The sequence below is a fragment of the Heliangelus exortis genome, chromosome 26 (genome assembly GCF_036169615.1).
Source record: "Heliangelus exortis chromosome 26, bHelExo1.hap1, whole genome shotgun sequence".
Classification (NCBI taxonomy): domain Eukaryota; kingdom Metazoa; phylum Chordata; class Aves; order Apodiformes; family Trochilidae; genus Heliangelus; species Heliangelus exortis.
The window spans coordinates 1,471,299-1,494,188 of NC_092447.1; the positions used below are offsets into that span (position 1 = coordinate 1,471,299).

The 22,890-nt window shown below is 43.2% G+C and overlaps 2 protein-coding genes and 1 long non-coding RNA gene across 6 annotated transcripts; 1 reads left to right on the plus strand and 2 right to left on the minus strand.

Moving 5' to 3' along the window:
- Window positions 1–297: 297 nt before the first annotated feature.
- Window positions 298–18,565, minus strand: LOC139807797 (carotenoid-cleaving dioxygenase, mitochondrial-like). Of its 3 annotated transcripts, XM_071769201.1 has the most exons (16): window positions 18,238–18,565; window positions 18,065–18,130; window positions 17,462–17,573; window positions 17,308–17,363; window positions 14,542–14,668; window positions 10,388–10,592; window positions 9,140–9,351; window positions 7,238–7,353; window positions 6,562–6,664; window positions 5,523–5,651; window positions 5,232–5,392; window positions 4,620–4,787; window positions 2,749–2,886; window positions 1,946–2,128; window positions 1,152–1,262; window positions 298–806 (listed from the first exon to the last, which is right to left on the minus strand). In XM_071769201.1, exons 2-16 carry the CDS (start codon window positions 18,122–18,124, stop codon window positions 693–695), a joined length of 1,995 nt encoding a protein of 664 aa, XP_071625302.1. In that variant the 5' UTR covers window positions 18,125–18,130; window positions 18,238–18,565; the 3' UTR covers window positions 298–692. The 3 variants fall into 3 exon arrangements, with proteins under 3 accessions (XP_071625302.1, XP_071625301.1, XP_071625300.1); XM_071769200.1 differs by lacking the exons at window positions 14,542–14,668; window positions 17,308–17,363; window positions 17,462–17,573; window positions 18,065–18,130; window positions 18,238–18,565 and adding exons at window positions 12,348–12,525; window positions 12,829–12,952; XM_071769199.1 differs by lacking the exons at window positions 14,542–14,668; window positions 17,308–17,363; window positions 17,462–17,573; window positions 18,065–18,130; window positions 18,238–18,565 and having other exon boundaries at window positions 10,373–10,453.
- Window positions 15,079–16,925, minus strand: LOC139807802 (uncharacterized). Its single transcript, XR_011730687.1, has 2 exons — window positions 16,850–16,925; window positions 15,079–16,564 (listed from the first exon to the last, which is right to left on the minus strand). It is a non-coding gene; the product is annotated as an uncharacterized lncRNA (long non-coding RNA).
- A 108-nt stretch (window positions 18,566–18,673) lies between the features above and the next one.
- On the plus strand, window positions 18,674–22,545 carry IL18 (interleukin 18). Of its 2 annotated transcripts, XM_071769206.1 has the most exons (7): window positions 18,674–18,691; window positions 19,908–20,140; window positions 20,639–20,712; window positions 21,079–21,087; window positions 21,600–21,737; window positions 21,919–22,064; window positions 22,182–22,545. In XM_071769206.1, the coding sequence occupies exons 3-7, from the start codon at window positions 20,646–20,648 to the stop codon at window positions 22,410–22,412; spliced, it is 591 nt and encodes a 196-aa protein (XP_071625307.1). In that variant the 5' UTR covers window positions 18,674–18,691; window positions 19,908–20,140; window positions 20,639–20,645; the 3' UTR covers window positions 22,413–22,545. The 2 variants fall into 2 exon arrangements, with proteins under 2 accessions (XP_071625307.1, XP_071625306.1); XM_071769205.1 differs by lacking the exon at window positions 21,079–21,087 and having other exon boundaries at window positions 18,675–18,691; window positions 20,639–20,719; window positions 21,598–21,737.
- Window positions 22,546–22,890: the final 345 nt, after the last annotated feature.

Sequence of the window (22,890 nt, forward strand, 5' to 3'; positions counted from 1 at the left end):
CTGGAGGAGCCTGGATGAAGAAGCAAGCATCCAAAAGGGTGCTTGGGTCTGATCTGCTCAACTCAGAGCAAAGGGATGCCAAGGCCCCAAGGGAGTTGTGTGTTTCATACTTGTTGAGCTGGGAGGAGGGCAGAAAACCTCAGGCAGCAGAGCTGCATCCAGCAGGAGCCTGGTGGAGATGTCTTGTGCATGTCCATGGGACCATATAAGATAATAAAGTGTGTGCCAGGGTTGCAGCTGCTGCCCCTTGGGGCACAGCACTAAGCTGGGTCTGGTGAGGGCAAGAAAAGAAAGGAAGAAACTTCACAAGGTTTTATTTGAGGGATCTATTAGTGTACAGAGGAAAAGCACTGGAAGGACAGCTTCTGTGGGTGCATCTACTTTCTGGAGTTCACTGAAGGCAATCTTTATGCAATGAGGATGAAATTACATCCCTTTACTGGGCCTACCTGTTACTACTTGGCTTTACTCCTCTCTTCTTTACACACTTCAGCCAAAGTCACTGCCCTAAGCACTGACATTCTCTTCCCTTCTGGGTGCATTGCTGCCAAGGGAAGGGGATGGTCATCAGACTTTCCCCTTTGTCCCTTGGAAGCCTTAAAGCATGGCAGGCTTTGTGAACTGCTGCTGTTTACAGAATGCAAAGGTGGGAGGTAAAAGGAAGCAGTTAGATGAGCTGACAAGGTCTTCAGTCAGTGGGAGGTAAAGATACCATGGAACCCATAAGGCATTTGCACTGCGACCTCTGCTCGGCCCAGTTCTCTGAAGGTCTCTGCATCCAGGACAAGCAGGAAAGCACTTTGATTCTGCAGGATGGAAAGGAAGAATGAATACCCACACTGAGCTGCCACTGTCCAACCCACTAAGTCTGTAAGACATGAGAGAGCCCAACTGTACAACCAGAGCATACAGATAAACCTGTAAAACACTTGGCCAGAAGCTCTGGCACTCACAGGTGCCACTCAAGCAACTCTGACATTCCAGGGAACATTCCTACTCGAAGCTTTCCTGGCTGTGCTTGGCAATTGCAGAGGCACAGGCCTTGGGGAATGCATGCTAGGACTACCTGCCAGAAAGCCCCACATTCAGCTTTGTGGTTTAGAAATTCTACCTCACACTGTGTGACTGACAGACCAGTAGCACCAAGTTACCTCAGTGGGGGAGACCACCACAGACAAGATGACTCCACTGTCTTCTGCCATGGCATTGGGCACTGGCACAAACACAGGTTCTGAGGGGTAGCATCCATCCTCCTGCCAAATCTAACAAGCACAGCAACATTGGGATGTGTTTCATTTCATTAGTACTTGTCTACTACAATTAGCAGAGCTGCAAGTGGAGTGCTCCCCACAGAGATACCCAGGCATACACTCTGTGCCCTAAGAAACCTATAGTGCAACCTTTTAATTAATGCTTCTGACTCCAGGCAGAATGGCACTGATGGTGCCATTGTTGTGGCAGCATGTCCATTGTGCCATCATGGGAACAGGCAGTGAAAAGGGTCCCTATCACTCATTTTATCCTACAGTTTGCACTGGCACAGGGATAAGCTGGAAGCTCAGAAAACACCAGCATCCCAGCTAGCACCTTCACATCACCCTTGTGCAGAGCATGCTGTGCCCTGGCAGCAGAGAGAGCTGTCACCAACCCCCCTGAGAGCAGAGCTGCTGCAGGCAGAGCTACAGCAACCCAAAGCTCTGCTGAAGCAAGGCATTCTCACTGCAAAATAAGTGTTACCAAAACTTCTTGTTTGCTGAGTGTGCCACATTCATGAGGTGCTAATTGGGAGGCAAAATTAAGAATGTCATCCCAGACCCATCTGAAAGAAGACTCCTAAAGAGTAAAGGATGCATTTTCCAGGCCAGTTCAGTGGAATGACTCCCTTTGCTGGAAAAAAAAAAAAAAAAAAAAAAAGAAGGAAAAAAAAAATCTCACTTCACCTCACCTTGAAATTCTTGGTCTCTATGTCAACCTTGACCAAGGAATCCCCAACCAAATGCCGAAAGCCACATCCATAGAAGTACCTGTACTTCTTCCCATTGCACCGGGAGTAGTTGATCTGGGGGAACTCCAGGCCCCCAAACTTTTCAAAGTCGTCAGAGTAAAGATTTTCATGTGTGCACCAGACCTAGGAGGAGCATGCATTACAGAATGAGCTTTACAGAGTTTTACATGCATTACAGAGTTTAGCTTTGAGTGGGCAGAAGAGCTGATTTGTGCCCACTGCACAACCACTGGGGAAAGGTGGAGGCACCAATCCAAACCTGGCTGCCTCATCTCTTTTACCCAAAGAACTAAACATCCCAGACCTTGGAAACTTCAAGGATCAGTTGTATGTGAAAAGCAGGAGCAAGTCCAAGTCTTCCTGCACTGCTAGCTCAGAAAATCCTGAGTCCAGCACTATGTGTAACACAGCTACAGCTCCTCTCAGAGCAGACAACGCCAGTTCTATACCACCAAACACCCTGTCTTGGAAGCAAAGGGCAGTTCTGTGCCCAGGTGAAAGCATGAAGGATTTTGTTAACAAAGAAGCTGAAGTTTGGCCAATTACTATAACAGCTCATAATCCATTTTTGGTAGTCACCACCTCTCTCATTTCAGGTGACATGGTGATCTTTGTACTAAAACACCAAGTCCCATCTCAGTAATGACCAAACTTGCTTGGTGGACGAGAGAAGGTACTAGCCCAGGGTAACAGGAGTTGGAGGCAATCTCAGCACAGACATCACACCAGTCTCTAACACATACCTTGCCATCTGCATCTTTCACAGCCCTTGCCAATGTGTAAGGGAGTGGGTTCAGATCCTTACCCACAGGGGTGTCTGAGTTCACGTGCAGAGGGAGCACGAAGCGGCGAGGGAAAGCTCGGGATATGGAGTCATAAATCTGTTGCAGGGACAGAAAGTTATGGTGACTGGGAAAGGAGAGGGGCATTTCAGGCTAAGTGCCTTTTTCAGGAGGAATTCTGAAGTTTTAGGCATTCTTCCCACCCCCAAAATCACATTCTTCTTTCTGCTCTGTGTTTTACCAAGTTTGGGTAAGGACTCTGCTTGTTCATTTACAGTAGGAAGCAAAAAAAACCAATTAATAAAATGGGTCAGCATTGCCTTCACACTAATTAATGCTGAGCTGGGTATGAAAATCAGTGTGAAATTCATGGGGGGCTGAATAGTGCAGAGAATGGCTGGAAATATCTGATTAAATGCTCTACATCAGTCTCTAGAGAAGCCTGGATTATAAACTGAGCAGAAGGATGGTGCTGAACCTCTGCTCAGTGCCTGGAGTGAGACTGCAGAATTATCCTCTTTCCAATCTCAGGACTTCGTGTTTGGGAAGTCTAGGAGAGTGATGGATTTACTCAGGGAACAAAGGAGAGGAATATCTGCCCTAATTGTGGCAGACATTCAGCATTCTTGAACTCCTGTTTTCAAAATGTATGTTTTGTATAGCCATGGCAAATAGACTGCTTGGGGAACTCTGCCAGGCAAAAGTATGGTTTAGTCAGCAAGCAAAAGCATGATTTGGGGAAAACAGAAAAGTCATGCTCAGACATGCCTCAGTCTTCTGGTGCAGCCAAAAATTCAGATTCTGTTCTGAAATGACTTGCACTTGGCTGTAGTACTTGTCAGCTAAACAAAGTGGGTGTTGGAACACATGTTGACATAAGGACACCTTCAGACAGATCAAATAGCAGCTCTTCTGTGCTCAGAAAGGGCTAAACAAAAATTAGAATCAGTTTGCAAAGCAAATGGTCCCATTAACACTTTGCTGGGCTTGAATTCCTGTTCACCACAGCCTTGAAAAAAAAAAGCAACAAGGGAAAGCAGAACAAAATTACCCTAAGGAGACCCAGCTATAGGTTTCCAGATGAGACCTGACTTGCTTCTAGACAGCTCAGAGCATAGAGGATGTTCAGATTTGCTGTAGAAATGCCTGATTTTCACCCACAACACGGTGGGTTTCCAATGAACACACCTGCAGCACAGGAGATTGAAAGCACACCCACTTTTGTAGTGTATGATTTATGCAAAATAATGCCTCTTACTCAGCTTTAAGTTGTGCTTTTGACAGAGCTGGACATAAAAAGTGATTTATGAGTGATTTATGATTTATGAGTGCAAGTTTTGAGGCAAATGTGAGCAACAACGCAGGGGCTCTTGTAACCTTTGTGTTTCTGTGGCTCACATAATAAAGGTTGGTTTTCTGAAGTAATGCCTTTAAACATCAGGGTTTCTCTTTATTTTGCCCTTTAGAAATAATACAAAAGCTAACTTTCAATCCTAACCTGGTGAAAAAAAGTTATAACACAGGGATATGGAGAATAAGTATCTTTAAAAAGGAGATTTTAAAACACAAGTACTTCTGGCAGGCTGATGGAGATGTGTCCCCCACACCAGTTTTAAAAGCTTCACAGAAACACCCCAGGGAGATTATCTGCTAAGAGATTTAAAAGGAAAGGAAAATACCAGCATCTCAACAGGTCTTAATTTCAGTTTTTTCCATACAGCCTTGCTTTCTCTCCCCAGTTTACATCCCCCATTACACCTTGCTTGAGGAAAGTTTCTCCACCAGCACAGGGCCCCTCCAGCCCCTCCACAACACACACACAGAGCTCTTACTCGATCCAGAGCTTCTCCACTCCTCCTCAGGTTCTGCAGTTTGTAAGTAGCCAGAGTTGTTCCATCATCCTGGCAGCACAGATCAAGGACCACACAGCCATGATCCTCAAAGGCATTGATTTGATGGAAAGAAGCAAAGGGCTTACTGTACCACTGCCCTGGCAGCACCTGCAGTGACCAGAAAAGAGGCTGAATGTCTTCTCCAAGGAGCCTTCCTGCCCCTCACAGACTCCTCTTGTCTTCCCTGTTTCATTCTTGGTTTTTTGTCTCGTGCCCTTGGGTAACTGCAGTATGGTTGCTTTAAAAAAAGAAGTCCAGACCTTCACTGCCATGGCTCCACCCTTACAGCATCATTCCCAGGTGATGGCTGAACTTTTTACACTCTCTAGCATTTAAGAACTCTGCTGCAGTCCCAGGAGCCCCAAATTGTTTATTTCTGCCTGCTCTTTGAGAGCTGGCAAAGAGAGGAAACTGCATGAAGTTATCACATTTCTAATAAACCTACATCCCTGCTTATAAAGCCTGTATTGCAGTAACTCCTGGATTTATTCCTGCAGCTGGCTGCTGCCCAGCACTCTTTTCTTGGCATCCAAGCTGGCAGGATTCACCCACCTCCCCAGTGTGCTTATTCACCACATGGAAATAAGTATTGAACTGAGGCTCCCAGCTTATTCCATCAAAAATGGCTTTCCCACGGAGTTTGGAAGTGACAATCTGCAACAGATTAAGTTTGATGGGTTGCTCAATGAAAATGATGTAGTTTTCACTCATTCCTGAAAAGAAAAGGAAGGAGATATCCTTAGGCAAATAACCTGATAACCTCAGGGGCAGAGGGCAGTGAACAGCCCTTTCTGCCTCCCAGCAGGATAAATCCTCTGAGTCTGAGATAGGAAACATTCTCACCAAAGCTGTGATAGTAGGAGGGTTTCATCTGATTCATTGGAGCAATGGAGCAAAGCACTTTGACTCCCTCTAATGTGTCAGTACAGTTTGACTTCTGTGGAGGAATCTGGAGGATGTTGTACCTGGATCCTGGAAAGCAGAAAAGGTGTTCAGCACCACCCAGATGTGAGACTGGAAATGCTGGAAATGCTCCTAAAATCCAAGTCAGGCTCTGATCCTTTCTGTTTCTCTAGGATACTTGGAACCACAGCACAGCTGAACAGAGCAGAAAACAAAAAGGCAGTTACCAAGTCAATAAAACTATCAGAGGAGGATTACATAGAAAAATAATAAGGAAGTAGAAGGATCTGGTAGACTGCCATGTACTTTCACTGTCTGCAATGCATACCTTGTAGTAACTTCAGAGTCTGTGATAACAGGATGAGGAAGAAATCCAAGTTTATAGTTTGTGTATAAAAGGAAATTAAAACTTTGGGCCTTGGTGATGACTGGCACTCATTTAATGCATCTGAGCATATGAGCAGGAAAGAATGGCACATGTGAATAATGATCTAGAGTCTACTTTCTGAAAACAACATGTGCTGCAGAACTAGACATTGCTTAAGCCAAAAGGAAATGAAAGCAGCAAGAATGAAAAATGCCTAAAACTGGGCAACCATTCAGTGAAGTGGAACCAGCCTAAGGTATCATCCTAAAGGGCAGTGGCTAGTTCTCAAAATTCTTCAGATGAGGCTTCAGTGCTAGATGGGATTTTGAAAATCATTGTTTTCCATTAAAGATGAAGAGAGGAATCTGTTGGATATTCACACAACAAAATCAGAATCATCTGAAAGTAATTGCTGAGAGAAGCCACTTTTATGGGATGTGATGACACCCTGAAAAAAAGAACTAATCTAGCTTGCCATCATTTTGAATCAAAGAAAAACAGCAAATTCAAGGCCTCTTTAGACACTGAAGTTCCTTCAACAACTGCTCCTTGAAGCAAGCAGAAGTCTGTACACCCCATCCACAAGCCAGGCCTGGTCATATCAATCCTTACCATTTTTTCCATAGGAATTGCCCATGTTGTAAGTTGTCCCATCAGGCTCATAATGAGGATGAGCAGTGGCCCCATTGACTGCAATAAATTTGCTCCAGTCTACCTGCAAAAGCCACAGATTTTCAGCCAATATACAAGTTGCCTGTTGCTCTGTAGCAAGTCCCAATCTTCCTAAATGTTGGTTTCATTAAGGTCTGAGGAAGACTAACTTGGTGATTACAGCCCTAATGGGGGATCTGGATTTAAGCCTTCATTTTGTCTGCAATCTTCCTGAAATCCTTAAAAGTTCACTATGTTTCTCTCTGTGTTAGTGCTACCACTAAAAGAGGGACTAAAAGCACTATCCATTTCCCTGGGAGACATGGATGTTCCTTATGGCAGAAGAGCAGACACGAGGGAATGTTAGCCAGGATCCCATGTAATAACCACACACAGACATGCATGGAGGCACAGTCACTGCCTCAAAAAATCACCAAATTTTTCTTAAAGCACCTGTAGGGAATTGATGGTATTTCCTCTCAGAGAAAACACTTTGGGTCCACTGCCTACAGCTAGAAGGAACAGTTAGGGGAAAGGTACAACTGTGAGTACTGTTAACTCTCTTTGCTTTGCTGCTCTTAGAAATAGCAAGGAGTGATTCTCCTGTACCAACCCCCCCTGTCCCACCTGCCCATACCTTTTCCTTCGTTTCAAGCGTTTCTGGGTCCACTTTGTACATGAAGATGTTCTCATTGCTGACATAATAATCTCCTTTATACACAACGTAGTTCACACTGGCATTGTCACTTGGTTCTGAAACCAAATCCCAGAGTCATACACAGCTCTGTTTAAGCTCACATTATTTAAGGTCACATTATAGCAGGATAGACATGTTTAAACAAATTAACCTGTTTGCAATGACACTAATCCCTCTGTGATTGATTAGAAATATCTCACTAATCTACAAAGGCACTCAGGAAACTGCACAGGTGAGGATAAAAGATGAAGGACTGGTTCTTGTGGAAATCATTGAAGGTAATTGTCAGACTTCATCTTTGTTTCTGACCTCTTATTTCTGCATATCACCCTCCCTAACCAAACCAAAGTCCTCTCCTCTGACAGCCATCTGAAGGCTGACACGATTGATTTACAGGACTGGAAATGAGAGACAAGACTTGAAGTTACAGCTTGGGCTGAGGAGAGGGCAGAGACACGACACTCTTTTTGTGACAGGGCCTGGACAGGGAATACTGTTCCTCCCTATTCTCTTTAAATCTGATTTTGAAAAATCTTAACAAAAATCTTAACAAAAATCTTAACAAAAATCTTAACAAAAATCTTAACAAAAATCTTAACAAAAATCTTAACAAAAATCTTAACAAAAATCTTAACAAAAATCTTAACAAAAATCTTAACAAAAATCTTAACAAAAATCTTAACAAAAATCTTAACAAAAATCTTAACAAAAATCTTAACAAAAATCTTAACAAAAATCTTAACAAAAATCTTAACAAAAATCTTAACAAAAATCTTAACAAAAATCTTAACAAAAATCTTAACAAAAATCTTAACAAAAATCTTAACAAAAATCTTAACAAAAATCTTAACAAAAATCTTAACAAAAATCTTAACAAAAATCTTAACAAAAATCTTAACAAAAATCTTAACAAAAATCTTAACAAAAATCTTACTTTTAAATCTGAGGTGGCTTTTGAAAGCTACACATGCACAACAGCCAGAGTTGTTCTTTCTGCTCCAAAGGAAGCTGAGACTCTTTAGCCAGGTGGCTGAGGAGGGCTAAGGACAAAGTGATTCCTGCAACTAACACTGTGTCTGGGGTGAACTTCAGTTCATGCAGTGAGGAACAACCTATGTGTAGAGCCAAAGCAGCAAGGGTGTGCAGGCACCACCTGCTGAGCTTGGAAAGAAGATGGGGAATGGAGATGGTTCTGAGTATGAGCAGTTTGAAGAGTAGAGATGACATATTAGGACAGGGTCCATCTCCTCGGGACAGATCCGAAGCAGAAGATGGTGACACACATGAGCAACAAGTTGCAAACTTGAGGTGTGCTCTGGTTTTAATGGAAAGTACTTTGCTTGCCTTTAAGCCTATTTGTCTCTTGACGTATGCTGGATCCCAGAGGCAATGCACCTCCATGCCCAGGCAGTGCTTTCTCTCACCCTACTCGTATCATCTCCTGTGCCCCAGTACAGGAAGGGGAGGATTAGCCCACTTAACCTACAAGCTTAGTCAGGCAAGGTGTTCTAAGGGCAAAGCTGTGCCTCAGGTGGAGCAGCAGACTGTAATGCTCATTAACACAACTGCACGGGGGTTTCTCTGGGGAAAGATTTCTGTTGGGAATTTTCAACAAGCTCTGGAACTGAGTGAGCTGAAGAGGCAGTAGAACATTAAATTGAACGTGGCTCTCCTGGCTAAGCCTCACACCAACTTGCATTTTCCTGTCGTTGTTCCAAGGGGATCATTTTCTGAGGAAATGGTATGGGCATGCCTCAGCATGGGCCTCTCAGGCTTCCTTACGCCTCCCTTTAAACCCAACCACAAGTTCCCCCGGGAAAAAAGGCTTAATAATCCCCTTACGTGGCATCTCAAAGCGTGACAGGAAGCGCTCAAAGACACTCTTGCATGGGTCTGGCATTGCCAGGGTCCCAAACTCGGAGAGCACGATGCGGTTGTGGCGGCTGTTGGTGAGGTAGGAGCTGCTCTGCAGGAACCGGCTGCGGTACAGCACGGAGCCGTTCTCCAGCTGGAACTGATGCAGCAGGGCCATGCCATCAAACCAGTGGTTAAACCTTCAAGAAGAGATAAATGAGAGAACAAGAGTGGATGGCTCTGCTATGCTGTTCCCTCTCGCCTTTAGGTTTGTTGTTGTTTGTAAGAATCTGATGCCCAGAACGCAGAAACACTTCGACGTGCATTGCCCTGGGATGAGCCTGGGAAAATGTTTACACTGAGCCAAACATCAAGGATATTGGCAGCTCTGGGACCTGAAGTTAGGCACTGACTTTCAGTGAGATTTGGGCTCCCTATGATGCTTTTGAAAGTGGACCTCAGGGACTCTATGTATAACAACCTAGAGTGGCAAACCAGTCACTCTGAAGACTTCTGCACAGGAAACAGAAATTGTGCTTTACTGTAAAAGACTAGAATTTGTTACTGAAAGCCCAACTGCACAAGGAGCCTTTGGCTTTCAGCTCTTTGCAGGATTCTGTTCTACCTGAAACAGAATCTCTGAGACTTTGAGAAAACCTCCTGGTTTGTCTCTGAGAAGATGAGCAGCTAGAGCCAGCTGCTGCCATCAGCTCTGCAGGAGGAAGATGTAGGTTTGTCAGCTAGCTAGAATGGCAGACTCCATTAGGCAGCAGCTGTCTTGAAATACTTTAATATGTATTTTTTTAATGAGATGGACTTTTTTCTAAAGCAGTTAACACAGTTTAGTGCAATCAACCTTACAAATCCTGCCCTGGATTTCAGAGTGCTCGTGGGATGGACTTGTGTTAATGACAAAGGTCCAGGAGTGTGGCTGCTTTAATCCCATCTCTGTTCCCTCATTAGATCACTCTGAGTAGGTCACAGCCTCTCTGTGGCTCAGCCTCTCCAACCTGAATAAGTTAACCATGTCCCTATTTTCTGAGAGCCCACTGAGAGTTTCCAGATGAGGGAGCAACGCTCCTTAACTGAATGATCAGCAGAGGCTTTTCTTCTTCACCTTAAAAACAAACTACTAGGAGCTCCAAACAAAGGTGAGACATTTGAGAGGGCTGCCCTTTAGCTTTAGGTAGAGATCAGACCAGAACCTTTAGACAAACTCACCAAACCTGAACTTACTTCTCTTCACCAAACTCAAATTTCCCAGGGCCATTCCTCAGGAGTTTGCCATTAATCCATTTGGGAATATGTCCTTTGATCTTTGCTGGGATGGGGTGAGGGGTCTCCTCTACAGTCTGGATTAAGGGTGAGATGCATTGCAAACCTCTGGGGCTGTGGAAGGTGATTTGTTCTTTCAATGAGCTGTGCAAGGAATTCTTTGAACCTGCAAAGAAAGCAGTGAAAACAAAAAGACTGCAACTAAGATTTTCAGTTAAGTTAGAACTTGAGTTCAGATGTCCATGAGAACAGCATCCAGCATTCTGGAAGCAGCCAAGTATAATAGTTATTAAAACTAAAGCTATGTTCCCATAATATATCCACACGTACATAGGAAGCTGAAAATCCAGTTCAGAAATAACAACTTCACTAAAGAACTTGAACAGGGCTGGAAAAGACCTCCTGGGTCATCTCCACCCAACTGCAGTCCCAGAAAGTCTGTGTATAAAGTCTCCTCTCCTCTTTGGAAGACTCCTTGTTGCCCAGCTATTAGAAAAACCATTTGAATTTACAGAAGAGTTTTTATTCATAGGAATATACATTCAGCACTATTATGTGGCCTTGGTAGTTCTCCCTCTCTGGTGTTTACCACAAGTATTTAGGGTGAGCAATCATATCACTTCCTAAGCTAAGCAAGCCAAGTTCTTTTCGTTTTCCTTCTCCTGTGATAACCTTGCCATTCACATGATCATCTTAGTAATCCTTCCTGAAATCGGATCTAGGTAGAATTCAGCTAGTTAGGGTCATTTCAACACATAATCTGGAACTTGGTATAAACTACAACAATGTGGAAGTTAATACCCAGTCCTACCAGACCAGAGACAAAGAGAGAAGCATAGGAAGATAACGTGCTACCATTCCTTCTTTTCCTTACTGTATGTGCCTGAACATAATACCTGAAAATCACCACAAAAATCTCATTTCTGGGCTATAATTTCCATTTTATCTCAAATCTTTAAAAACAGGCTTAAGATTTAAACTCCCTTTGGCACATGTAACTTTTCCTCAAACCTTTTCTAAAGACAGACTTTTCATAGCCTGGAATTGCTTGTTCATGTCCATTCAAAGAGTTGTGTGCCATGCTTTCTCTGCCTGTTGTCATAGCATTTATTATTTATATCCAGAAAAAATGGAACCACAAATCTGGCAATAGTTTCCCCAGCTGCTCTGAGTAATGAGGGTTGGACAGAAAACCCTAACAGTGGATGGGGAAACACAAAATCTCACAGAGGTAGCTGATGACACAACCTTACACCCACTTACTAATACGTGCAGTGAAAAAGAAGCATTAAAAAATTTGTATCCATTAATGTATTCCAGTGGCACAAGGCTGGTTTGAGGACCTCTCAGATCTTTGGGTACCCCAGAAGCAATCTGATTCTGAAGGGCAGGGAAACACCACCACCAAAGAAAAGAGATTTTAGTGAATTAAGTCATGATTTGAGTAAATCCTGAGGTAACAGATCTCCCATTCTTACACCCTCCAAAAAGACAGCTCGAGCTGCACAGTAGTGCAGGGTACAGTGATGCCATAAAACCCCTCGGAGGAGTTTCCCATTTGTAGGTTCAGATCAAAGCTTCAGTAATATCACTGCTCTAAACATCCTTTCCCTTTCACAGCCCACTTACACAGCAGGCTGCCTTCCAGAGAGAATCTGCTGCCTCTTGCTTTCCCAGCTCTAAACCATCAGTATCTGCTAGTAATCCCAGGCAGTCTGCGCAGTGTCCTTCCCTCTCCTGTTCATCTTTTCAATAAATAACAGAGGATTTCTGTCTAACAAACACTTCCAATCGCTTAGCTCCTATTTTCTGATCAATAGAAATTAAATTTCTCGACCTCCCCGTGTCAGCTCTTGACAGCAAAAGAAAAAACCTTTCCAGCATGACGGGATAGAAACATTTGCTTGTTTATATATTTTACCTGGAATGAATTGCATCATAGAGAAGAAGAAATACTTCAAACTAGCAAGCAGGAAGCTGATGGCAGACAGAAGCATTTTGAAAAGCATATTCTGCTCGGGAGAAGGCATCAGGTCGGAGATGTCCAGGCAAAGGTATCGGTGCCAGGGTGATAGCGTTGTGCAGCAGCACTGATGGAGCTGGTGGAGAGAGCTGCCTGACATCATCACTTCAGAATAAAAGCCAGGAATGAGTGCCTGAGGCTGGCAGAACCATTCATCCATCCAGCCATCCATCCATCCACCCAGCCTGCTGCCTGCTGCCTGCTGCCCTCCACTGCTGCAGCCAGGGCAGGCAGCCCCAGGGCGTGGGGCAGCAGCTCAGGAGCACTCGGACCCTCTGGGGCCTGAACCAGTGAAAGCATGTATTAAATCATACATTAAAGCATACATTAAATCATACATTAAAGCATACATTAAAGCATACATTAAAGCATACATTACCATTTCGTTGCTATTTGCCAGTTGTAGCTGGGGAAATGAGATGAAACAGGAGAAGCAGAGATGTGTCCGTGTCCTGTGGAAGCCAAGCTTCAAGGCAATTCTTTTAAAAATTCTTGTCTGCCCTTTTTCACCTGTCAAAAAAATGCTCTTTCTTCATTTTGGTTGAAAATCTGATTAACCGTTTAGCACCTCAGAGAGCCTCATGGCCACAGAAGATCAGAGAAGCAAATCAGCTGGGGAAGGAGCAGGGAGAGCCCATGCTCTGCTGTTTTAGGCTGAGATGGACCTTAGGTGGGTCCTTATCTTTGGGGTGCCAGAAGGTGCTGTTTGCAGCTCCCTGCAGACTGTGATGGTTTTTTTTTTTCATGTTATTGAGCAGCTCCTAGGAGCTATCCTATCCTTTGACACAGCCAGGCAGCAAACACAGTGTTCCAGGTAGCCCTTTCCACTGTCCTTAAAACAGGACAGATTATTACTCACCCTAAATCTTCTTGCTGCAAATTAAGCTGATTTCTCCTTGTCCTTTCTGCAAGTTCCAGTGCACACCTGAGTACTGTCCCCTCTGTAAGTTACCTGTTCCCATGCCTTCCCTTGAGCTGGGTTTTCTCTAAATTAAACAATTATGATTCCATGAACTCTTCACAGAACACTTTTTCTTCACCCTTTATGACTTTGTTATTGATATTAAAAATATGTTACTGGTAGCATTTGCTCCTCACTTCTGCAATTTGAAAAAGGAACTGCGTTCTCTGCTGTCCTCCTGCTGCATCAGTTGGATCAATATGGAGTGAGCTGGGCTGGAAGCAGATCACTACAGATACCACCTGGGCTCACCTTTCATAAAAAACGAGTTTTCACTGATTTTTCACTCAGTCACATAGCCCACAGTTCCTGGTTGCTGTTATTTTTATGTCATATCATACAGGATGGTGTCAGTTATCATAAATCTGCCATTTTTCCATATTAAGTCAGCTACTCTGATAAATTAATTCTGGTTTGTTTGTTGTTCCCCAAATCATTACAAAGCAATTGTTAAGAAATTCCTTCACACCCTCTCCAGGATGGGAGATGGGCTGACTGATTTATGACTCTGTGCCCTCCTTTTTTTATGGCTCTTCACCCTGATGATGTAAAACACCCTCTCTGCACTTTTTCCAATTCCACCTTCATCATCAGCTTTCCAAAGACACAACAAAGAGCCTACAATTAGCAAAGATGAATCCTGATGGGTTCTAGACAGAGTCTCATGAGCCTTGAACACATCTATTAATTAGTCAATCAGGTATTTTTCTAATTCATCCACATTGCTACATTTGTGCAAAAGGTTTCATTTTAAGTAAGCAGTCACTATTAGCCCTTTCCCAGGGAAGAATTATCTTCACTGAATACCTAAGCTGTCTCTGCATTATCGATTATTTTCTGCTTTTATGTCTTAAATAATAAAACAGCAAGAGGAACTGAGTATTAGTTTTTCATCACTCACACTTCCCAGACTGTGGAGGTACTCACAGCAAGCTTAAAAATGCAAGACTCACTGTCAAAAAAAACCTTTGACTTCAAGAGGGCCAGAACTTTCTTTAAGGTGTTTCCCCATTATTTTTTAAAATCCATTTATATTCTGTTACTGATCTGTCATCTTAGATGTTCGTGCTAATTTACTAAGGTACTGCAGCTTAAGCCCCAGGAGGAGAAGCTTAAAGAAAACATAGTTACCAGCTGAGCTTTGCTGATCAGATTTGGCAGCTTTAAAGCCAATTAATTTTCTGTTCAAACCTGCTTCAGTCAAACTGGAAAGCCGATCGTGATGGGATGGGTGCCAGCTGGGTGGCAGCAGCAGCTCCTTCCCCAGAGACAGAATGAATGAGCTTTGAGTTTCACCCCGGGAGACAGTGAAAACTTTGGTTTGTTTTCCCAATAAATCCCAAAATACATAAGAGGCAGGCAGAGCACAAACATTAGCAGGGCAGACAAATGTTTTCTGTTTAGAAGAAAAAATGTTTGTAATGAGAAATCCCGTATCTATAGATAGGGTGGAACACTGGGGGACAGGCAACAAAAAAAAAAACTGCATTTTTGGGCAGCAAAGTACTTATGGAAGCTCCTTATGGACAGGAAGGAGTTTGTGTGTGAGAGCAAGGAGTAAGTGGACACTGTGGGTCTGTGATCTCTGGATCCCCTCAGAGAAGAAACTGAGATCATGTCAGCCAATGGTTTTCTAAGTTCTGATTCTTAACAATACAAGAGGCAAAGTTTTGCAGTTTGGGTTTATTAGCTTTGTAAACTAAATTTAAATGATCTACACCCAGGAGATTTAGAAAGTTGCATAATTTTCCCAAGCATAAACAGATAAAATGCAGCAAGCTTCTGACTTTGGTAACAGGCAGATATTTAACAGCAATGAAACACATACACAACTATAGGTAAATTCCTGAATTCAGACACTTCATAGATGACAATTTAAAGCTCTGCTTTTTGTTAACATTATGGATATAGACTTTTTAGCACAATATTACAGAAAATTCAGCTTCCAAAATCATCTTCTATTTCTCTCCTACTTTCTTCTGCTTAAGCAGCATTACAAAATGAGATGTGATTATTAGGAGAAAGTAAGAGACTGGTAAAATATGATGTGGGCTGCTGGCAAGATTTTAGAAAGCCTCTAAATACTAAAGATGCAAGTAGGCACCTTATGGGATTTTCAAAAATTCCTAAGCATGTAAGATGCTTACATGCTTAGGGACATTGGAAATCCTACTAAGCACACAGATGCATTCCTAGTATCTAAATACCTTGGAAAATCTCACCCTAGATGTCCAGTTTCCCTCATTATTTGTTTTAAGCAGTATCAGTTTGATACATAGCACATTAGCATGTGACTTTTAGCTAACAAAAGGGGAAAAGAAGGACTGAAAAGTCTGAAAGGATTGAAAGAGAAAATTAAGACATAGTACTGGGGTACAGATATGTCTTAGGCTAGCAACAGGACTAGCCTGCACTTTTTTTATTACCTTAGCCTCACAATTTGTACAAATGATGCTTTGCACATTTTTGCTTTTTTAAACAGAGTCAAATAACAGAAAGAAAAAGTGCTCAAAAAACTCCACTAGCATCCTCAAACAAACTGGATCTACAACAAACAATACTGATGCATCTAAAGTAAATAATATATAAAAAGCAGTGTAATTCTATATTCTGTTTACATTATCTATTTTTTGAAATAACATTACCAGCAACATTTTGATAATGTGCTTTTATGTTCACATCAAAATGGCCTTGGTTTCATTTGAAAAGCTGTAAAGCACTAAAATATATTTTCAAATTAAGACTTTGTATCTCTTTATGCATTTCCCAAAGTAGTATTCTTAAGAGAACTCTCTTATTTCAAAGCTGATCTCTTCAATCTGTTTATATTAGGAAACAAAATGGAAATAGGATTACAAGTACATTATACTAATGCTTCAACACCAAAATGTTTTCCTAAGTAGAAAGAAAAAGAACAGAAAACCATTAGTATCGACAAATGAGGTCCTTTTCCACTTATACTGCAAAATTCTGTGTTTCACAGAAAACTTTCTATACTGTGTTCTAGAGTAAAAGACTGGTTGTAACAATACAAGAAAGAATGTTCTTAGATCAGAAATATCATGGCTGCTTCAGACCTCAGTTGTAGGGAACTTCTACAGCCAGGGAATGCAAAATCCATTCTGCTTTCTTTTTCAAATGCTTCCAATATTTTCTAGGGATGGAAGGATAGGACAGCTTAAACAAAGGCTCAACAAGTAAAAAAAGATGTTTTAATGTGTAGAATCTCTTGGAGTTAATAGGGTTTTAAATATATATTTAGTTTGTTTTTTTTTTTACTAACTACCACTACACTATGTGTTTTATCTACTTATCTAAAAATAAATTGCTGTTTAAGTGGTGAAAGTTTTCTGAACTACTACAAATATTTACATAAGACGTTTGTGAAATATTCATTGTATCACTCATCATAGTTTATATTTTAGTATATAAAACACACCACAAGTTTTACTCTGTATTTCTGCAGTCTAACAAGCTCCGTTCAACTTTGTAGAGTACTTGCAACCACAGTGAATCTCTGTTTCAGACTCTCCTTTTTCTGTTTTAAGTGGGTTTCTATGGTCCTCGCTTCTTTTAAGATTCCATCAAGTTCTTGGACATAAGATGCATCCACTGCTGCTCTCTCACTTAATTGAAAAAATCTGTTGTTAAAATCAATACTAATTCCATGAGCTTTCTCTCTACTTAGAACTGCTTTTATGCTCTTCTTAAAAATGTGTTATCTACCAGTACTCAGTTTCTGACCAAATTAGCTCTCCCTCATACCAAAACACAGCACGTTAATATCAAGATCTGTGTTGGACACTTTTCAGTGCTATTTTGCCTGAACTGCAGCCACAGGAATCTGTTTTATCTAGAGAAGTTAGAAAAGTGCTGTACAAAAAAGACAAAGTTAACTTGCCTTAAAATTTGAGCATATTTTGACAACAAGTTCATAATTTCTTTGTTCATCTCTGTCAAAAGAAAAAAAAAAGTAATTTTATTTCAACATATGAATGACTTTTCATCTCAGCATCTAAGCAAGTTACTTTCAGTATATTTAATACATCACCATTTACAACTTTTTCCAGTGGTTCAGGTTTGTAAGGGGACTGTGAGCTCTCAGAAAAAGCCACATCTGTTTTCTCAAGGCACGGCAACTGAGGATTTTCTGAAGCTTCATTCTAATAACAGAGCACATAAAAAAAAAATACAAGTTCTAGGACTTTAAACAAGTTAGCACAGAGAAATAAACTGAAGAAAAGTTTTAAAAAGATTTTGAGAGACTGTTTTCAGAGAAAGTGCAGGTGTTATTTATTGGCTTCCCAGCATCAACACCAAATCTTGCACACAGGGCCAGCAAGGAGAGCAGGAAGCACCAGCTTGAGATCATTGCTTTTATCAAAAAAAGGTGGTGTACTTCAGAAGCTGACTCTGAAGTCGTACATAACCATGCTGCAGTGCATACCCGATTTTGTCTAAGACTAAGAGAAAGTTTACAGTCTCTCCTCACAAGAAAGTCAAAGATGTTTCCCCTAACTACACAACCTGACATGGAGCCCTCTGTCCTCTCTCCTTGGCACAGGAATGTCAGGGAAGGCCCTGGGGTGAGGGATTTCCTCCCTTCCCTGTGCCCAGACGAGTCCAGGTCCTTCCTCCCTCCCTCCCTGCTCACCTCCACCTCTTTTTTACGTTTATTTCTGTTTTCGTCACATTTTTGCGTGTTGCTTGTCATCGCTGCCTGACAAAAAAAAAAAAACAAAACAAAAAACAACAACAAAACACCACCACAATGTGCACACGGTTATCTTGCACAACCGCCAAGCATTAAAAACCAGCAAATCATACCTCTGCGAGCTCCTTCTCCGGGCAGGGTCAGGGCAGGGGTGGGTGCTGGAGATGGCGGCTCCCAGCACGGGCTTCCGGAGGTCCTGAGGGACGTGGCGCACGGTGCGAGGCCTTGGCCAGAGGGAGCCGGGTCGTCTCCCCACACTTCCCCGGAGCAACCCCCTCCAACAAGCGGGTTAAGTCCCTTCCCCAGGGTCCCTGTCCCTATCCCCCGGGTCCCTGTCCCTATCCACCAGGTCCCTGTCCCCAGGCTGCCGGGCGCTTGCAGCTCCTCCCGGCACTGCGCGACCGTTAACGGCCACAGCGCGAGCTGCCGGGGGGCAGTGAGGGGGAAACCCCCGCCCCATGGCTGAGAGGAGAGGTTCGGGGGCTGAGAGGAGAGGTTCGGGGGCTGTGAGGAGAGGTTCGGGGGCTGTGAGGAGAGGTTCGGGGGCTGATTGACAGGAGAGGTTCAGTGGCTGTCAGGAGAGGCCACATCCAAGTAATGCAATAGATAAAAATAACGCAGCTGGCATTGAAGAACCCGTAGAGAACAGAGTACCAATTAGCAATAAAATTAATAACATCCTTTTCTTGTTTTTTCCTTGTTCCAAGCACCTGTGACGGGGCCAGTCACAGTCGGTATCCCTGGAATGTATTGGGGCAGCAGTGCAGTGGCAGAGGAGGAGGAGAGATGGATGTGTTTCAAAAGGCAAGCCATGAATTAGTAAAACCCGATGGACTGCTGTCACTACAGTCAGTAATGCCCCTAAAACGAGACAGCTGCCAACACCAACTGTTTTTTTCTAAACAGTGGAAAATAAGCTTATGTTTTCCTCGCTGGAATGTGCAAGGAAATGTGCTGGATGCCCCAGTGCTGTGATAGGCAGCATTATAAACAGAAAATCAAGACACAGGTATTCCAGTCAACACTACCAAGCTCTACAGCTGATAAAAAATATTGGTTAATTATTCATTCCCAAGTTCAGTTTCCAGTTTTTTTAGGGCCTTAGTTGTCCCATCACTACGCTGTATTTGCCCTTAGAGTCACGGCAACATTTGTAGCATGAAGAACTCCACAACCACCAAAGGCAGCACTTCTGAGAAGCATCACATTTTGGGGCTGCAGCTGATACAAGTAATGGCCATCTCCATTTTATTTATTTGCAATTAATACACACCTGGAAAACAATTTACAGGTAGTAAACTAGGAGCTATCAATCTGGTTTAGACTACCAGATTGTTTCTGACCAAATTAGCTCTCCCTCATACCAGAACCTATCCATAGGTTCCATCTCTCCTCCTCTGCCATCCATACCTATCCAGGTTTCTGGATGCCTGGCAGGAGCCTGAATTCCTAAGCTCCTGCTGTACCAAAGGGTGGAAAATAATTTGAAGCTTTCCCACCAGTCCCCAGTGGTACATCCCTCAGTACTGTCATTACAAAGAACTGGATACATGCAGTGTGTTTTCAGTCCTAAACTGGCAGACTTGATGTTTATGAGCAACTCGCTCACGTGTGTGGAGAAGGAGAATTCTACATCCTGATATCTCTTCTGAAAATACTGCTTGGGACTTTATGGACCAAGGAAACCGACTTTGGACGTGCTGGTGTAATGAGACGTGGTGTCCTCTGCGTGAGACAAAGGCAGTCGCAAAAAGCTTTACATTATTTGCTTTCTCCGCGGGAGAGAGGAAGTGCCGCGGAATAAATGCAGACGTAGACAGATATCTTGGGAAACTGTCCCGATTTCAGCCTGTTCAATTGGTTTATTCTGCCCGTGGGACAGCGCTGCAAGCCGCAATGTAAAATCCCCATCCCCAGCTCCCACCGCCCCTCCGGGCTCCCTCCGGCTGTCACCGGGACGCACGGAGCTGAGCCCTGCCCGCCAGCACCCCGCAAGCTTCGGCTCCCGCACCCCAGGTACAGACGCGTACGCGGGAGGGGGGCAGCGGGTCGGGGAGGGGGTGGGCTCGGGCTGCGGGAGCTGAACCCCCGTACCTTCGTCTGGAGTCGGTGGGGAGCATCGGGACGAGGAGCCAGGGAGGGTCACGGCCGCCTCTCGGCCCTCGCCACGGGGTTGCGGCACCAGGAGGGTTCTGCCCAGCACTGCCACACGGGTCCGAACCCCAGCGAGCCCGGCAGCCCCGCACCGCTGCCTCCCGGTCCCCGCGGGGGACGGAGATGCTCGCTCCGAGCGCATCCCGATGCGGAAGGGATGTCCCGCGGTGGCACCGGCAGCTGGCACGTCCTTGAGGCTTTGGGAAGCGGCAGAACCAGAACCCCACCGGAGCTGGCAGCTCTGGGCCGGACCGCAAGCAGCCCTGTCGCAGGATTGTGTGCCGCAAGAGAACGAGCCCTTGGTTAAAGGCTAAGAACCACTGCTCTTAACTCTGAGACCTCTGCCTGTGCTTTTGGCAGAGAGAAGATGAGCGATGAGGAGATTCTTGTGTGTGCAGTACGACTTGGAAAAAATTCCTGCCTCTATTTTGAAGGTAATTCCTACCCACTGCTGAAAAGAGACACACTGCAACTTACTTCTGCATAAAAGACCAAAAACTGATGTACAACTCAATCCTTTCCTTGGGCTGGCACCCCTGGTTTTTATAGAATCATGTTTTTTTCCCGACACAATGCCTGAGCAATGCTCGAAGTATTTCCCATCCCCACCCACTTAGAACAATCGTTCTCAGAGCCAGGCTGTTCACTGCAAAAAGACCCTGAGATACTGGGGAGTACAACTGGAAATGTGTAGGTGGCTGGCTGGCTTCCAGTCTCACAGAACAGAACGTGGTTCGTAGGGACAGAGCTTAATGTTTTTTCTTTCCTTTTTTTTTTTTCACTGCCCACTTGGAACCAAGATGATGATGGTAAGCTCCTAATTTATTAACCTATCAGTTTTGCCATAACTAACTTGCTCACACTAACTCATAAATGCTTTGTGCACCCTAGAGAATGAGGTTTCAAACTGATCAAGGCTAGTATAAAAAAACAAACCAAACTTACTGCTTACCTTCTCAAGTTGATGTTTCTTTATTTCCTCCTGTGGGAGGGCAGTGGCTTCCCTAACAGAAGGACCTTTTGATGCAATTCTAATTGTTGGCTAAGGAGAGGACTGTTACTCCTGAACTCCCATTAACAGCTAACTTCTCTTGCTTATATATAGATTGCTGTGGTCTGAGAAATCCTCCTGTCCTGCCTGGATTGCTACAAGCCACAGGTGTAAAGAATAACATGGGCCCCAGTTTTGTTTGAGATTACCATTCCAGGAACTTGTTTCTCCTGGTGTTCTTAATGACAAGAGTAAGCCTGGAACAAACTGTTACCACCTGAGGAAATTACAATTTAAATATTTGACCCTCTTTGCTCAATATGCCTACAGGTCTGGAATGTGATGCCTTCTGTAAGGATAAAATTCTCTACAGAGTCCTCAGAAATGTAAACAGCCAGTTGCTTGTGGTTCGACCAGATTTAAACATGGCAGCTTTTGAAGATATGACAGACCAGGAGATGAAATATGGTACACCCTCTTCCAAATTTATACTAAAACTATTGCACTGTTTCTTTATTCTAGACATATTTTTTTTCCTTTGTTATCACTGACTCTAAAGAGGAAGTCTGAGAGCAAGTGGAATGGTAAAACATAATCTGGTTAAGTTGCTTCAGTGCTCACAGACCACTAACAAACAATTTCTCTTCAGGCAATGGAACACTGTTCAGCATTCACTGTTACAACAGCACCACACCTGGGGCAGGGACACCTGTTGCATTCAGTGTCCAGGTAGAAGATAAAAGTTACTACATGTGTTGTGAGGAGGAATGTGGAAAAATGATCATTCAATTTAAGGTAAGTGTCTGCTTTCCATATAAGCAGTAGGCAAAATTAAGAATTCAAATGTGTGAGCTGAAACAAAACTGCTCAGGCCTTGTGATGGGACTGATCTATTACCTTTTTCTTCCTCAGGAAGGAGAAGTTCCTGAGAAATTTCCTGGTGAAAGTAATGTAATCTTTTTCAAAAAGACATTCACATCTTGTAGTTCCAGAGCATTTAAGTTTGAATACTCACTAGAAGAAGGAATGTTTCTGGCCTTTGAGGAAGAAGGTAGCTTAAGAAAATTAATTCTAAAGAAACTCTCAAGAGAAGATGAAGTGGATGAAACCATGAAGATAAGTTTCCAACTTAAGTCAGAATGAAAGTGATAACATATGACATACTGCAAGTCTTAAAATACGTTTCTTTTAAGAAAGATATTTTTTCTTCAGGCAAGTCAGTTTTATGTTTTTAGCTGCCATAAATCAGTACAAAATAAAGGAAAAGAAATCCAAACTATTGGCAAAAGGAAGCAGAAGAGTATTTTCTGGTCGGAAGAGAATTACACCAAGAAGAAACAAGAATGTGCATGTCTGTGTGGTCCTGAATAGTTTGATCCCAATCATCTTTACTGGCTATTGATCAAGCAGCTTTTGAATTAGGTGTCATATATATGAAGTAAACCTCTTTTGGGGAGGGAGAAAAAACCACTTAAAATGTATTTCATAAGCTGTCCATAGGCAATAAACACTGGGTTTGCATCAGGATTACTTCTGGAGTGTCTGCATCAATCTCAGTTACAGTGACATTCTCATCTTCAGCTGAAGTAGAAACAACAACAAAACTGCTAACTTTGTGAAA